At 38.7% G+C, this 18,272-nt stretch overlaps 1 protein-coding gene across 1 annotated transcript in view; it reads left to right on the top strand.

Annotated features, from left to right (window-relative positions):
• The first annotated feature begins 6,849 nt into the window (after positions 1-6,849).
• Positions 6,850-18,272, top strand: part of LOC146002054 (uncharacterized) — a 32,217-nt gene continuing 20,794 nt past the window's right edge. Inside the window, exons 1-2 of the mRNA XM_083139767.1 lie at positions 6,850-7,316; positions 11,009-11,121. Of these exons, the coding sequence (XP_082995893.1) occupies positions 7,305-7,316; positions 11,009-11,121 (125 nt within the window). The 5' untranslated portion in view covers positions 6,850-7,304. The remainder of the gene's footprint in view (positions 7,317-11,008; positions 11,122-18,272) is intronic.

Genomic DNA, 18,272 nt, shown 5'->3' with positions numbered 1-18,272 from the left:
GAATTTTAAGTCCATATTTAACTCCATATTTTGGTGAAAAAAAACTAAATATATATTTAGCACATTTTTACTACATATCAGTCTCTTCCCTGCTCATAACTTATGAAGAGGGAGAAAAATAGCTCTTCCACGAAAAATATTAGAAGAATAATGGTTGGCACTGTGGGAAAATGTAGTAGGTTAGGTCTATATCTATAGCTCGTAACTGTGAATGTGTGTTTAAAAATTTTATTTCAAGCTGATTAGTTATACCCTAGTATACTCGTCATACGATAGTGGATACAGCTTGTAATGGATAATATTGTACATTGAATTATATTTCTCTTGTGCACATAAGTTCGGAATATAGTAGGTTTTATATTAAAAAGTTTATATTATCAAGTATTAATAAAAGCTTTTATCACGTTTGCACATCAAATAAGTCTCGGAACATATAAAATGTTTAATCGGTACAATTCACAACTGATATTCCATTTATTTCGAACCTTCACAACAATTTTAATAGCTCCTAACATTTCTTCAAGCCTTAACGCCAGGATTGTTAAAGGTAACGTAATTTCAAATAAATTCATTTCCGGTGCAGGAGAGATAATCAGTAAGAGTAAATGGCTTGTGGACCATAAATAACCTTTTTATCCGAAAGCATTTTCAATTCCGTCCAGGAACCTTTCTTTTCTCGGATCATTTTATATACTGCCCGGAACCTTTTTTTCCGGATGAATTTGAATTAAACAGTATCCAACTTGGACCGAATTTAAATTGTGTTGCTTGGGCGGACCGCGGTGTATTACCGATATATTGCACAATTTGGCTTGGAGTTCCTGAAGGCACACGTTTATTTTCCGAGTCAGGATTCGAACATCGATCTTTCTGTTCCAAGCAGATGAACCATGGCGTGGCCAACAGGGTCTGCAACCTCTCAGGAACATGCATTGCCGTCTAACGATGCTAACTGAGGTTAAAAGGAAATAAACGCCAGACAAACGAAGAGTTTAACGCCCAATCGTTACCACACAAGCATGACTCTTTCAAAAACCCACAAAAGAAGTTCTCAAAAGTGGTTTGGGTTTTCACGCTAATTCAATTTCTTTTCTTAAGGTATTTTAATGCTCAATAAAACATCAAGAAAACCTGTTTACATGTTTTAAAGCGCACGTTTCCCAGCTATCAATGAACACGCTGAAGTACTGAGTCGTGACTTGCATCTTCCCTGCCTTGTTTGTGGTGATTGAGTTTCTTTCAATGAAATTATGTGCCCTCTCATAAAAAATTAAAGGTGGTGATGATAGTTCTCTGTTGAAAGCTGGGAATTTTCCTTTCGTTTTACAGGTTATCGTTCAAGTCCTTCAACGTGAAGGTCGAAGTTCCTGTTTCAAACGTGGGAGGTAATTTATTTTATTTTATACAATATAGGGACAATAGAAACCGAAAATGCTGTTCTCATGTGACCTCATGCAGAGGCGCAACCACGAATTTTTGTCGGGGGGGAGGCATGTACCAGGATAAACGTACCAATAATAATAATAATAGAAATAATAATAATAACAATAACTATAGTAATAACAACAATAATGATATTAGAAGTAGTAGTAGTAGTAGTAGCAGCAGTGGTAGAATTAGTAGTAGTATCAAAGACGTTAAAAATGGGGTAGAAGTCGGTTGTAAAGCATTTGTTTGGAACAAACCATTTGAATTTTAACACCGTCAATTGCAGATCTATTATAGCCTATAAAAATGGATGTTTGTGTGTGTGTATGTTTGTTCCTGCATAACTCTCGAACACCTGGAGCGATTTCAACCAAATTTGGTACGCGTATCACTTGCAACCTGGAAAGAATACTGTGTGGGTAAGACACCTCTGGCACACCTGGGGTTGGGAGTGGTGAATGAGCGACATGTAAAAATTATCGAAAACGACAGATATTAGTGGAAATCATAGATTTCGGGGTCTCTAAGATTAATAGTGACCCTCCCAATGTCGTTCAACTCCAAGACACCTTTGGCACTCCTAGGAGTTGGGGGTGGGAATGGGGTGACATGTAAAAATAATCGAAAACGACCCATATTAGTGTGGAATCCATAGTTTTCGGGGTCGATAAGATCAATAGTGACACTACCGATGCCGTTCAACATCCAGACACCTGTAACACACATAGGGGTGGGGGTAGGAAGGGGGTGACATGAAAAAATAATCGAAAACGACCGATATTAGTGTGGAATCTATAGTTTTCGGAGTCGCTAAGATGAATAGTGACACTCCCAATACCGTTAAACTCCAATACACACATAGGGATGCGGGTGGTAAGAGGGTGACATGTAAAACGATTGATATTACTGAGGAAACCATAGTTTTCGGGGTAGCTAAAATAAATAGCGACACTCCCAATACCGTTCAACTTCAAGTTCATCACCTATCGGAATGGGGATGAGAGGGGTGAAAAATAAAATGTCAAAAATAACCTCGAGTAGTGTCGAATCCATAGTTTTCGGAATCTCTAAGCTAATTGGTGACATTCACGATGACCAAACTTGATACTCATATGACTTACAATCTGGAAAGAAATACTGCGGGGTAAGACACCCCTGGCACCCCTATGGGGAATTGGAAGGGGTGACATGTAAAAATAATCGAAAACGACCGATATAAGTGTGGAATCCATAATTGTCGGGGTCGCTAAGATGAATAGTGACCCTCCCAATACCGTTCAACTCTAAGACACACCTGGCACCCCTAGGGGTGGGAGTGGGAAAGGGGTGACATGTAAAACAACCGATATTAGTGTGGAAAATCATAGTTTTCGGGGTCGCTAAGATGAATAGTGACACTCCCAATCCCGTTCAACTGCAAGTTCCTTTTACACTATAGTTAGAATTCATTATTTTCCTGTCTAATAGAAGATAGGGATAAATAAATACCCGGGCAACGCCGGGCAACCAGCTAGTTAGATAACAATGGCAGACAATCACACAAACTTTATTTTTGAATGGCAGAAAAATAAAAAATAAATGCATTCCAAAGACAATTCTTTTTTTTACATATAACATGTATAACTTTCATGTACAAGATATGTTTTACACATATGCAACACGAAGCGACATACAATAAGAAAATACATAAGGAACATGCTAACACTAAATTGTGTACGTATTCAAAGTTTATTTAATACATATATACAACACATATTAGTTAAATACATTACAGAAAACAATAACATTGCGAGCGAAGGAAGCAAAAAAAAAAAATAGATCTAACTGAAACATGAAAAACTAAATATGCTGACCAAGGCAGTAATTTATTTTATTATAAAACATAAACTAACGTAACGTTTCAACCTTCTAGCAAGGTCTTCTTCAGACTCTGTATCAAGTACAAAAGTACTTGATACAGAGTCTGAAGAAGACCTTGCTAGAAGGTTGAAACGTTACGTTAGTTTATGTTTTATAATAAAATAAATTACTGCCTTGGTCAGCATATTTAGTTTTTCATAATCATGGAAACAAGGCTTAATGGAGTTACTAACTGAAACAATATTGATTTAATAGGGCTCAAATAATTTCACGGGGCGACTCCCGTCACTCCCTAGATACTGCTCTGAATTTGAGGAGACTGAGTAAAGGAGTCATTGCGAGCGAAGCGAGAAAGAAAATATTACTGAATGTACTTTTATTTGCATAAAATTTGAAATTCAGGTAGAGCAATTCCTCCTCTGTTACCCCCTGCAAGCGCCCTGGGCCGTCAATTTTTGCCCCCCCCCCCTTGACACCGTATAATTGATTTCCGCCGAAGGTTGAGGGACAATGCCCCATGACCCGCCTGTAGTTGGGCCACTAAGTGAAACTATAAATAAGCTAGTGGTCAGCATCGGTTTATTGGGCCTTCCCGGTGGCGCAGTGGTAGCGTTGTCGTCTTGCAATCTAGGGGTCCCGGGTTCGATACCCGTTGAAGGTACATAGTGGTACGTATTCCACTTTAAACTGTAGGTCCAGTCCCGACTAGCCTTACTGTGCATAAAGTGGACTGAAAACAACAAATCAATCAATCAATCAAAGTATCGGTTAGGAAGTACTCAAGCTATACTACGGAATTTGTTATCGGCATAGAATTATTGTAACAATACAAATTCTCTACTATTACTATAGACTATGGCATGTTTGTTGGACTAAAATGACAATATAATAATTATAATTGATTGATTGATTTGGTTTATTTTACTTCGCTTTCTTTCACTCATTCTACTGTTCTTCATATAACTCTTATACAGTGCGGAGTTGCCAACTCTTGTTCTTGTTGGGAAACCTGATGGTAAGAGACCTGTAAGAAGGGAAAAACTAATATGGAGGGATAACGTTGAGATGTGCTTAAAGGAAATCGGTAAGAATGGGAAATATTGGATTGATCTTGCCCAGGATAAAAACAGATGGAAGACTTGTGTTGCCGCAGCGATAAACCTTCGGGTTTAAGAAGGCTAGAGAGTTAGTTAGCTTTCCTCCACTTTTGGCTAATCGCGATGATGAAGATGAATGATGATATGATGAAATTGATGAGTGGACATTCACAAAGAACACCTATGCCCAGACGGCTGGGATTCGAACCAGTGACCACTGGCGTCTTAGCGCGGTGTGCTATTTACTCAGACATACATAACAGTGTATGTGCAAGGAACAAAATAAATAATGTAAGTACAGAGTATAACTGAATCCACTCAGAGGAAAATTCTTGTGCTTTAATTATTAATTAATTATTGTATTTATGAATTAAACCGTCGTTATTACAGTTCAGTGTTGCACTTGCCCCCCCCCCCCATTCCGACATATCTGTAACATGTTCATACAATTCGAATGGGGGCGTGATGTACGAGAAAAAAATGGTCGCGACAGTATTTAGAAAGAAATATTAATTCTAACGCTTGAGAATTAAAACATTCTTCATTTACCGATGAGGTCGGAACAATTTCGAAATTTCCCAATGAGGTAAAATCTCGAATTGTACACACTATTTCCTCTTTAAGTTTTTGTTTTTGCAATTCTGGAATAAAGACTGTTAATTTCAAGAAATTTCAGACACAGTGTAGAAAATATGAAGAATTAACCACTTTTAACCGGCTCCCGTGGACGCCAGGAGCCCCGGGTTCGAGGCCCGGCCTGGGCATGGATGTTTGTGAGTGTCCATTCATCAATTTCATCATATTATCTCTCATCTCCATCTTCGTAAATTAGCCAAAAGTGGCAGAAAAGCGAAGTAAAATAAAGCAAATCAACAATAAACAATAAATAATATCCTTTGAAATTTCTCGGTTGTTAGGGATTATGAAAAGTCGGTGAAATCATTTCTTGAAGTCTTAACCTAGCCTTCATAATTCACACCCAGCCATTTTGAATTATTACTCTTTTTTACAGTACGCTTAGGCAAGTGAAAAACATGGATCGGAGGTACCATGAAGGAACAGTAGATTAAGTGACTTCCGTTTGATATCTGTGCATTGTGATATACATTAAAACCTCGTTAATCCGAAACGCGATAAGCCGGACTTCGCTTAATCCGGACAGGCAAAAGGCAAAGGAAAAAAGTAGATGCAAAGTTTTAAACGTGGCTAGAAGCATAGAATTGTCGTATTGCTTTACATTTTACCGTACTGTATATTGTATTTAGGCCCATGTCCTTTAAATACACCATAGTAAACGTGTTTTGTTGCTATAAACGGAGTTTTATTGCACTTTCTACTGTTCTTTTAGGTTATTTCAGTTAATCCGGATTTTCGTTGAACCGGTCAACTTAGCCCCCTCCCTCAATTAGTCCGGCTTGACGAGGGTTTACTGTAGTACGAAAATACACAGAGCCATTCAACAAGGTGATAGACGTTTTTGGAACAAGGCGAATCCAGTTTGTATTTATATAGTACACTCGAGTCTGAACTCATATACAACGCCAAAGTATTTTCAAATCAATTTGAAATTATTGATTTTTAAAGTAATAATAATAATAATGAGTTCCTATGACTGAAGGACAAGATATTAAAACTTACTCTGCCCTACCCTGAGAAAATAATCGTGCGGGCGTCTTTGATTTACACTTTAAAAGTTTGACACGCGACTACATATCCTTCGTAAGTAAAGGCTTGTGCATCAACCAAGAACATATGCTTTCTTACGACAAGAGATAGGTACCTACTACAGCTTGCATGCTTTAGACCGGCTTCCGTAAGGAATACTAATGAGATAAGGTAACAATACCAACAACTGCGCAATCTTTATCCTTATTAAAGATAACGCATGACAATAATGCGAGAGGAAGTCTCCCGAAGACAAATGCATTAAAGAAAATTGCAAAGGTGGGGTTCGAAATGATCTCCGGCAAGAGTTGATCGAGTTGGGACTATTAAAGGAAAGCCCGGATATAAATCTGCAAGACAAGCCGCGATATCAACGCCCTCCTAACGACGGTTGCAATCCTTTACTGCCGATGGACAGCTCTGATAAGAAGGATGGTTTCATCTGCCGAGAACCCGCCCCAGGGTTCAACAGGGATGGCAATGAACGACCGTAGACACATCCTTGGCTGGAATTAGCCACTTTCCTCTCGATCCACCCACCATACGTTCGCCAAAAACCGGTTTCCGGCTGTTAGAAGTACAGGAATGGATTCTTTGGGACTGGTATTGTAGCTCAAGGCGATAAGGTTAATCAGGTGAGGGGTTTTCCCTATTCGTTTCCTGGACATTAGAATACAAGTATCCGTTGTTATTGCCCTTGTGAAACAAGAGCTCGATTGTTGTCAGTGTCAACAAAGTAAACCGCGCAACAATGCTTTTTTTTTCATGATGGCGTGTGTGCGAACATATGTGTTTGGCATTCCCATCTTCGACTTCCTACACTTTACACGTCAATGCCTTGTGAGAGGTAGGAGAGGGGGAGGGGGGAGTGAAGAAGACTCATTAAAACAAAACACGAACTAGAAGCGTACCAGAAGAAAACCGAGAAGGCAAAACTCGAGAGAGACCTTTACCAGTGACGTCACACCAAACCCAAAAGGAGGCGTCCTTTGGTGCAACACGCGGGTGTTGCAGAAGAACATCAACTTTGGTGGACCGACCAGAAACAAGCCAGAAGGATCCTGAAAACTTCCCAGTGCGTTGACTCCTGGCGATTGCGCCAAGACTTATTTTCCTCCAAGAGTGTGCCCAGAGTGTGTGTGTGTGTTCGTCGACCCTTTTTAATTCTTCACCTTCTGACAGGTTAAAAGCCGTGGAGACGTTGCAGTTTCGCACCATTGCAGCCAGGGGGCTTACGCCAAAAGGATTTCGAAAATGCTTGCGGAGGTAAGTCCAGCGTCCAGCGTGACAACTTTTTTTATATCTTTTTTTCTTCTTCTTCCGCGCAGGACACAATAACAAAGCAGTTAGCATGCGATTCACAAAATGTTTTATGAAGGCCAGCAATTGGTCGACCGGCTTGTCGTGTTTTCTTTTTTCTTTTTTATAGACTGCCACCCCAAGCAAACGGTCCCAATATTTAAATGCATTTCATTTAAATTATTATCTCGGGTTGATCTTCATAACTTAGATATCCTACTGCATCACTGCATCGTGATACATATCAGTGTTTGTTTCTTATTCCTCTTAACGATTAATAGGTAATATCTTTAGTTACTTTTCTGCACACTTTGCAGAAATAAACAAAATTGTTGTTAGCTAGAGAAAGGAAAAATGAATAGTTATATACATATATATATATATATATATATATATATATATATAGTACATACCTAATATGAATACATAGTATATATATATATATACATACATACATACTATATATGTGTATACATACACATACATACATACATCATACAGTGCTCTTTTCGGTACGCAATGGTACGCCGCCGTACCGGCACCTCTTCATAGACAGTAATTTATGAACATACCACAGTGTTTTGATTGTGAATATAAGAACAAACTAAGTTGTGGAGTAGCGGAACCTATTTTCCCAGAAAAAAGCACTGAACGCATATATATATACATATATGTCTGTTTGTGTGTGTGTGTGTGTGTGTGTGTCCTTATTCATGGAACATTTATGATTATGGTGTTACATGAATATCTTCAGAATCTTCCTCAAAAAGTTTACTGCAGGTCATTTTCTGTATGTTGTCTGCGGTTGAAAGTAACCGAGATTGCAAGTGCCATTTGTACTTTAAAAAATATTTAATTTGTTCATTACAGGTTTTTACATGGAATAACGTGAATAAATTATATTAAGTACTCATGGAGGTATTAGCTAACTGTTCAACTAGAATTTATCAGTGACCGATTGAATCGTTCGAATTGACATAGCCAATGTCAATAGTAATGAAGCTGGGCTGGTAAAAAGAGAGTATAACTGTAAATTGTTATCAACAGTTAACTAATTCTGAGTATTGCCTAGTAGCCTATAGTTGTTACAAACATAACATTTAGACCCTAAATTTTGAAATGCGTACATCTTATAGCTCATATTCTGGAACCTTTGTCCATAAACTGTCCAGGAAACAAGACCCGCACACCAAAAGCAACCCCCCCCCCCGTGACGAAGTGGTTAGCACAACGCACTACGACGCCAGGGTTCTCGGGTTCGAGTCACAGGCTGGGCATGAACATTCTCTGTGAGTGTCGTTCATCGATTTCATCACACCATCACCTATTCCTATCATCGCTATTAGCCAAAAGTGGAAAAAAAGCGACGCTGATATTAGAAATCAAAAGATTAATTGGTTTCGTTTTTCAAGTCCACTTTGTGCACGGTAAGGCTAATTGGGACTGGGCCTACAATTTAAAGTGGAATCCGAACCACTATGTGACTGTGACTCCACCTAGGATCCCTTGATTACAAGGCGACGACGCCACCACTACGCCATCTGAGAGGCCTTGGTTAATCGCGAAGATGAGGATGAGTGATGATATGATGAAATTGTGGAACGGACACTCACCAAGGGCACCCATGTCCAGGCCGGGATTTGAACCGGAGACCTCTGGCTTCGTAGCGCGCACTGCTAACTCCTCTGCCACAGAGGTTGGCAAATCAAACCAAAGCTAAATAAGTAGCTATGGCAATGATGCACATCTATTGGACTTACAGCTTTACATTTTGCTGTTTAAGTCTAGCATACGTTTTTAATATCTACGTGGGTCGTACTGAAAGTAATGCAAAAGTGGTCATAACCTCTTTAATAACTGATCTAGATAGTATAAATTGCACATGTAGTTGGAGTGACCCTTCCTCTATACAAGCCAGCTACTCAACATAGTCTCCATTTAAAGCGATGCATTTGCGCCATCGTTGAACCCAACTCTAGAATCCTTTTTGAAAAAAGTCCCTTGTGCACTGTCCGACATCCACTTCTTCACAGCCCATTTTCACCTCGTCTGTGTCATCAAATCGTAGTCATGGGACCAAACAAGTAGAAGTCTGAGGGTGCCAGATCTGGCTGTACGGTGGATGGGGGATCACCGACCAGCCCATCACCTGATTTGTTGCCAAAGAAATGTGTGGTCGCGCATTGTCATGCTGAATGTGGATCGCTTTCAGATTCTTGTGCGGTCTCTTCCTCCTAATGGCTTCTCTAAGCTTATGGAGTGTCTCAATGTACCGCTCGCTGTTGATGGTACGACCGCATTCCAGGAAATCAAGGAGAATTACCCGCAATCAACTCATCCACTCGCTCACGATTCGTGTCAGTGGACGCAGTTGATAGTCTCCCACTGTGCGGTTTGTCATCAATGCTGGTTTCCCCTTCTGTATTGACACATTGCTCTTGTCAATGGGGTCTTCTCCGTATACATTCTATATTCTGTGGATGTCGGACAGTGCACACCAGACTTTTTTCAAAGAGGATTCTAGAGTTAGGTTCAACGATGGCGCAAATGCATCGGTTTAAATGGAGACTATGTTGAGTAGCTGGCTTGTATAGAGGAAGAGTCACTCAAACTATATGTGCAATTTGAACTATCTACATCAGTTAATAAAGAGGTTATGACCACTTTTGCATTACTTGCGGTACGGCCCTCGTAAATAAGTATCTTGGTTGGGGAATTTCGATAACAGAAAAATGAAAAGAATGACGTCAGTGAAGGTGAAAGAGGGAGGGGTGAAAGCCAGTAAACAAATAAAAATAGGTAAATAAATACCCTTTTGGGCCAGTTATGTGTTTCTTGTTAATTCTATAACAATAGGTAAACGCGTCTCTACGACAAACTTATACAGAGGAGTTAATGGCCAGTTTGGTGGTTGGATGGATAAACAGTGAATTGGGTGTATCTTTTCAAACATACATCCTGCGCACACTGGCTCTGGTGACGTCACGCTTCGCTAATGTGTTTAAATTCAGCAGTGCCAGCTGTTGTAAATACAGTAAAGCCTCGTTAATCCGGACTAATGAGGGGGATGAGTTGAGTGGTTTAACGAAAGTCCGGATGAATTGAAATAACCCAAAAGAACAGTAGAAAGTGCATTAAAACTCCGTTTATAGCAACAAAACACGTTTATTATGGTGTATTTAAAGGGCATATGCCTAAGTACACTATACAGCACAGTAAAATGCAAATCAATACTGTACATACAATGCAGTACGTTCATACGCGATACACATATTATGATGATGTGTCCGGCAGGTGCTTTTTTGGGCCTGTCCGGATTAAGCGAAGTCCGGCTTATCGGGATTAACGAGGTTTTACTGTAGTTTGATGCAGAAGTGAAAGCAGCCACCTCCAAGCGGACGATACTAGAATCCTGTGGTATACTTTGACAAGTATCCCTCCATCTTCGTCTTGGCCTTCCTACATGTCTCTTACCATTAGCTTTCCCACACAGCAATCCTGTAAACTCTTCTTTCCTCTCCCATTCGTGCCACATGGCCTGCCCATCTAAGTCTTCTATATTTATAAAAATAATTGGATAGGAACACAAATTGTGCAGTTCTAAACTATGTAATTATTTTTTTTATAATTTGCAATGTAAAATTATTTTCTGATTTCAGATTTACCTGGTGATAACGGCTTACGTTATATCAGTGTGTGAAGCCAGATTGCCAAGGTACCCATTTTCAAATTACTATGGACATAACTTTCTCCCAACAACAGGGGCTCACAGGTACGATAATAATATTTCTTATTTTAGGTTGGGGCTGATTAGGTTAATCATCCATTAAGTTGAGATCTTATTTCTGAGCAAGTTATATCTCGAGTGATGTCTCTTATTGCTTAACATTTCTGCTACTATCAAATTGTACCGTGAAGAAATATCATTGCATGTTGATGCCATAGCATATTCCATGGCAAATTTCACAGATGAAATATGTAGGGGAAGTGGGTTCACAGAAGCCGTATGACACATATTCAGTTTCCATTCACGAAATAATGGGAAAAACTTAAATCAGAGATTTATCGAAAAAAAAATACAGCTCATTCTTTGAGGTTTTATTGTAGGAATGTATGTAATAGAAATGGTAAGAAATTGTGCCTTTCATGAAAATCTTGATTGTGGATTCGGAAAATAATAGGAAACATTTAAGAGGGTATTGGGGATGTGACATGACACACTGGCCTGAATCATTCCCTGCAATCCAAATTATAATGAATGAAATATCCATTGTGAAGCAAATTACTGATCAGAACTGAAGCTATAGGAAATAACGCAAATAATGGCATGCGTACAAACTTGATAGAAGCCTATAGCATAGTACTTTTTACTTTTGTTTACCTGAAGTGTTTCTATCGAGTGGCGTAGCCAGGGGGGGGATGTGGGGGACCACCTGGGGCGTCGTGCCTGAAGGGGCCTTAAACAGAAGTGAGGGAGCGGGGAATGGTAAAAGGTTAATTTATGTACGCAATAAAATTAAATTATTCTGCTTTTATCTGGCTTTAAATTTTAGTTAAGCGTCACATTACCTCAAATCAGGGGCGTAACATACAGGCGGGCGGTCCCTAAGCCTAAGGGGGCCCTAAATTATTGTCACATTTCTCATGTGAAACATTTACGAAAAAAATCACAATTGGTTGGACATTTTTACTCATTTAATATTTTCTTCAATAAGAAGCACTTTATCTTGTCTTGTCTTGACCTTGCACTCTCGATTTTAATATGTTAACAATAAAGCACTTCGAACTGCCACGAAGCAAGCGTAAGTCATTTAAATGCTTGCGATGTTTTCAAGTCAAGCAGGGCATGGATAATATTAGCAGTTCTTCGTTCCTTCCTACAGCTTCAGATTTCAGCTTCCGGGAAACAAACAAACCATTTTTAGGGTGAGTGAAATTAATTTATATAATTTTCGTCAGTAATATACTATTATTTAAATATGATGATTTGCTGACTTATTCCTGAAGATTTGTGCAACGTCCCCCGGTTGTACATACACCAGTCATCACAAAGTTAGTCCGCTACTCCTTTAGTCGGGAACATGAGAATCTGCAAATCATCAGGGCTTGCTGGGTAGAAAAGAAACACAACACTGTTTTCAAAGTTAAAACGCAGTTTTATAATAGCGTATATTTCATAATCACTTACCAGTAAAACATTCAATACTAACGTTGGGCAATTCCCTCACATATAGCGAAAGTCAAAGAACATAATTAATTGTTTACTTTCAACTTATCGGCAAGAAGAAAACTCGAAAATCAAAATCTATACTTCAATTCTCTCCGTTTCCAAGTTCTTATTATTCTTCACCTTCACCTGTTTTTCAAACTCAGTCTGTCGTCAGGTGAGAAACATTCAGGTTGGTTCACTTCCTCTGCTGAGATGAGAAACTGACGTCAACACGAACAGATTTTGACGTATTTATAAACATATATAAAAGTTCCAACTACAACTGTATCAACTAACTAACTAACTAACTCTCTAGCCTTCTTAAACCCGAAGGTTCATGGCTGCAGCAACACAGGCCTTCCATGTTTCCCTATTTTGAGCAAGTTCTATATACTCTTTTCCATCCCTACCGATTTCCCTTAGGTCCATCTCAACGTTGTCCCTCCATCTTCGTCTTGGCCTTCCTACAGGTCTCTTACCATCAGGTTTCCCAACAAGAATCCTGTAAACTCCTCGTTCCTCTCCCATTCGTGCCACATGGCCTGCCCACCTAAGTCTTCTTGATTTAATTATTCTAATAATATCTGGACATGAATACAAATTATGTAGTTCTAAATTATGTAACCTTCTCCACTCACCTGTCTCCTCATCCCTTTTAGGTCCAAAGATTTTCCTAAGGATCTTATTTTCAAATACTCTCAATTTATGTTCCTCTTTCAATGTAAGGGACCAAGTTTCACATGCATATAATACTACAGGCAAAATTACTGTTTTGTATATTTTAACTTTCAGTTTCTTAGATATTAAACGAGAAGACAAAAGTTTATGAAGAGAGAAGTAACATGCATTTCCTGAATTAAGCCTACTTTTTATTTCCTCTTTAATATAATTTTCATTTGTTAATATTACTCCTAAGTATTTGAATTTGGAAACTGGTTCAAACGAGTTGTTATCAATAATTAGATTTTGATTATTACCTAACACTTGGTTTCGGCCTGTAAGCATATATTTAGTTTTCTCTTTGTTAACTTCCAAACCTATCTCTTTAGCAGTTTTGAAAAATATTTTAGCATTATTCTTAATTGTATTCACATCATCCCCCAGTAAGTCTACATCATCTGCATATGCTAACAACTGAGTCACACCATTTAATTTTAGTCCTTCTTTAGTTTCTTTTACCTTCCTAACAGCATATTCTAAGGCAAAATTAAAGAGCAATGGAGATAATGCATCTCCTTGTTTTAACCCATCATGAATTGTAAATTTGTCAGACATATTAATACCCACACGAATTTTACTTTCTGTTTCACTGGTGCATACTTTTATCATACTAACAAGCTTCTTAGGTATTCCAAACTCAACTAATATATAAAAAAAAAGTAAAGTGCTCCCCTGTGCATAGCACCACGCCATGAAGGCGTATAGGGGGTGTGGGGGTAACGCCCCACACTTTCTTGATCCGGTCGTGAGTGGGGGTGATGTGATCAGCATCACGCCCCTGACCGCCTTTACCCCCCAGGGTTTCCCCCAGGTACCCATGTTATTCGACGCTGGGTGGGCGCCGGGGCCGCTTCCATCGTTAGAAAAGTTCCCGGATTTGAACCGGCCGGGGATCGAACCCGGGAATATATTATATAGTTTATCTCTTTTGACTGAATCATATGCTTTTTTGAAATCAATGAATAGCTGATGGACATTTTGATTATATTCCCACTTTTTTTCAAGTGTCTTTCTGATGTGAAAAATTTGATCTGTAGTTGATCTGTTACGTTTAAATCCACATTGATAATCACCTATAATTTCATTAGCATATGGGGTTAGTCTTGTTAAAAGAATGTTAGATAATATTTTATATGTTGTTGAGAGTAGAGAAATTCCACGGTAATTATTGCAGTTCATTTTATCACCTTTTTTAAACACAGGAACAATTATGGATTCTTTCCACTGTTGAGGGATTTCTTCTTTATTCCATATTAAACAGATTAATTTATGAATTTGATACATTAATGAATTTCCACCATATTTAATTAACTCAGCTGGTATTAAATCAATGCCAGGTGCTTTGTTATTCTTTAGCCTTTTAATAGCATCTTTAACTTCAGTCAAGTTGGGTTCTGGAACTAAAGGTTCTGCTGTGTGTACTTCATTCACTTCTGATTTATCTCCTACATGGATATTTAAAAGGTCATTAAAGTAGTTCTTCCATCTATTTAGAATATCACTTGGGTCAGCTAGAAAATCACCGTCTTTATCTTTTATCAAGTTTACTTTAGGTTGCCACCCCTTTCTAAATTCATTTACACCTTTATATAAATGTCTGATATTTTTATTTTTGCTGTTTGTTTCAATTTCGTTAATTTTGCTTTTCAAGTAATCTCTTTTTTTACTTCTAAACGTGCGGTTAACTTCTCGCTTTATTCTATTATAATTGTTTAGATTATCAACTGTATCAATCTAACTATAATTGTCTGTGTCAACTTGCACATTATTTGAAGTAACAAACATTTTAAAAATCTTAACTTCTTACAAATATAAAACCTTAAACTCTCAGGTTCGTTACAATTGCCCCTCGTCCGGGGAAAATTTTTGAAGAAATTGTAATTTGCAAGTTCTGAAAAAATTTTGAATACACAATGAAACTTTAAATACAGAAATTATCTTGACACTAAATCAACTTCATCAACAAATGCTTCTCTTCAATCGACAACAACTCAGAAGGAACGTAGTTTGTGATATCCAAAACATAATACAATCCAGGATAGTTAAACAACCAATAAACAGTGAATTCAGGCAATGATTGATTCCTTGATGGTTTAATAGAACAGAAGTTATATCTAGTTTCTTCTCCAGAAAGACTTTGTAGAAAACGGTATAGGGTTCGATAAGCAATGAACTGAAACAGTACCTTCCTATAGCACTTCAAACTCAACACTCTTCTTGCTTCTGGGCTTCTAGAATAATGCCTTTTAATTCCACACCAGCAATATAATAACTCCTGCTTATAGGAATCAATCCAAATATTTACTCTATGGACCTTCTCTCAGAGGTCTACGGATTTATACATCCCGATTCTATCCTCATCTTGGACCTTTCGGATGTACCGCACTAAATATATATCTGGAAAATCCTACTTCATTTGATCAGGAGTGGTAACAAACAACACATCAACTGCATTTTATCTTAATACTTATTTCTGCCTGGTGCAGTTTTTATAAAAAGCATACACCAGAGGAAGTAGAACCAAAACCTTCTTAAATGAATACTTTGGTGCTAAAATTCATGCCACTAATATCATGTTCTACTTTTATACCACCTAGCACTATCTTCTTAAGGCTTCCGGAAAATCTATACCAGTTTTGTATTCGGAACCTTTTGCACTTGACTGCCAGAAAATACATTTTCGGTCAGCAAAAATAATCTACATATTATTCTTGTATTTTTCGTCCCGTCGAGTTCACTTGCCTAAATGAAGAGGAGGCACTTAGATAAGGTCGACGTTTGTTTGACATGATTGAGATCGCTGGTTGTGCAGAAAATCTCTAGTAGTCTCCACTGCTTCTTCTTGCTCGGAGGCAACGTCATGTCTTGGTGAGAAAGAACCACAATTAATGCCTCTACGTCGTGGAGAGTACCGTCTGAGTGGACTACGGTTACGTCGTTCTTCGTAACGCCCTCTGTCTGGAGAGTTCCGCTCTTGTTCTGGAGGAGGCCTGTAGAAATTGTGTTGTCTTTGGTTTTGATCTTGGTTGAAACTTCTCCTACCTAAACCTCTGTTGAATCTTCGAGGTCTTGAGAAATTTCCTCCTCGACTCTCTGAATTCGTTTGGATATTCCGGATCTTAAAACTTTTATTGCCTGCAGCATCTTTATTCTTGTAGTCTTCTTTATTCTTCCAGGCATCAGGGTCATCATAAATATCGAAGTCCTTTAAGAAATGTGTCAATTCATCCACACTTCGTGGAGCGTGCGCCAGACAAAGATTCCGAATGTGGTACGGCAACTGTCCAATGATCAAATTAAGAACTTGACTCTCATTAAAATTGTCAGCTAGGTTTCTGTACGCTGCGTAGACACTCCAGGCAAAACTCTCTAAGTTGTCGTGGACCAGGCGAGAATACCTTCGGTTCCTCAGAGCCGCTAGTTGTCTTTGTTTCGCCTTTTATGATGCAAATTCATCCCTTAAAGCGTGCGCAGAAATCAGCATAATTAACAAAGTTGTCCATATTACCAGCTAACCAATGCTCAGCCTTGCCGGTGAAAACCCGAGGTAATAATTCCAATCTATAGTGCTCAGGCACTTGCATTAAGTCGAAACTGACATTTAATTCACGCAGATATCTTTCGGCAGATTGAGCTTCGATATCGCCTTTAAATTTCGGAATGTTCGAGATATCAGCCATTCTGGGCATCTTAAACTCTGTTCTGCGTCGAGGAGAAAACCCGTCATTACTATCCTTTTCTCTAGGCCTCCTGCATCTATCAGAAGTTGTGGTATTGCCGGGGAAGAATGGGTTTGGAAGTACAACAGGAGGTTCATAGGCAGTAGCTTCTGGGTTCAGTCCTCGGATTGGATCAGGCATTATATCGGAAGAGGTTTCTGGTCGAATCTGTAAATTATGGATCTTTTCCTGCAGTTCACTGACCCTACTTATAATTGTACCTGTCTGTTCCTGAATTTCTTGGCGAAGAGACACTTCCATCTTTTTAGCCTTCTCATGGAGAAAATTAACCTTTTCTCCAGCTGCCTTTATTTTGACTTTCTGTCCTTGCACTATATTTTCTATGAGTTCTGTTCGTTCACCAAAGGTTTTTAAGGCTACATTAATAGACTCTACGGAACTCTTTAATTCTTGAACTCCATGTGAAGGGTCACATTCAGATTCTCTTCCAGACTGGACAATTTCAAGGCAGGTTTCCATATTCTTCTTCAATTGCTCCTGTTCCTTCTCTATCCGTCCTTGCCGAACTGTTAAGAACTCTAGCTGCTCTTCCACAATTTCCTTTACCCTTTCGTCCACCTTTTCAGTGACTTTAATACTAAGCTTTTCTATCTCTCCTCTGATGCTCTCTACTTGTTCAAGTTTATGTTGAGAGAATAGAGCCTGTAACTCTGACCTTAGTTTTATATCTTCCTGTATCCTCCTTTCTTCCTGGTTTTCAATCAATGCACGGAAAATATCTAAGTCTTCTTTTCTCTTTCTCTCTTACTCCTCTTTCTCTTTCCTTCTCTTTTCTTCTTCCTCTTCTTTTTCCTTCTTTCTCCTTTCCTCTTCCTCCTCTTTCTCTTTCCTTCTCTTTTCTTCTTCTTCCTCTTTTTCTTTCATTCTCCTTTCCTCTTCCTCCTCTTTCTCTTTCCTTCTCTTTTCTTCTTCTTCCTCTTTCTCTTTCCTTCTCTTTTCTTCATCTTCCTCTTTTTCCTTCTTTCTCCTTTAATCTTCCTCCTCTTTCTCTTTCCTTCTCTTTTCTTCTTCTTCATCTTTCTCTTTCCTTCTCTTTTCTTCTTCTTCCTCTTTTTTCTTTCCTTCTCTTTTCTTCTATAGACTCAACTATGAGTTTAAACTCCATCATCTCCTTTTTTCGAACTTTCTCTATCTGAGCCATCTCTTTCTTACGCTGTTTCTCCTCCTCCTTTTCTTTCTGGTTTCGTTCTGCTTTATCTTTCATCAACCAATCAAGTAGCCCGTGATCTGATGAGGGTTTGGTAGGAACACTCG

Source organism: Lepisma saccharinum, chromosome 18, assembly GCF_977018435.1.
Source record: "Lepisma saccharinum chromosome 18, izLepSacc3.1, whole genome shotgun sequence".
Taxonomy (NCBI): Eukaryota; Metazoa; Arthropoda; class Insecta; order Zygentoma; family Lepismatidae; genus Lepisma; species Lepisma saccharinum.
The sequence above is the reverse complement of the archived record's forward strand: the minus strand, read 5'-3'. Positions and strand labels throughout refer to the sequence as shown.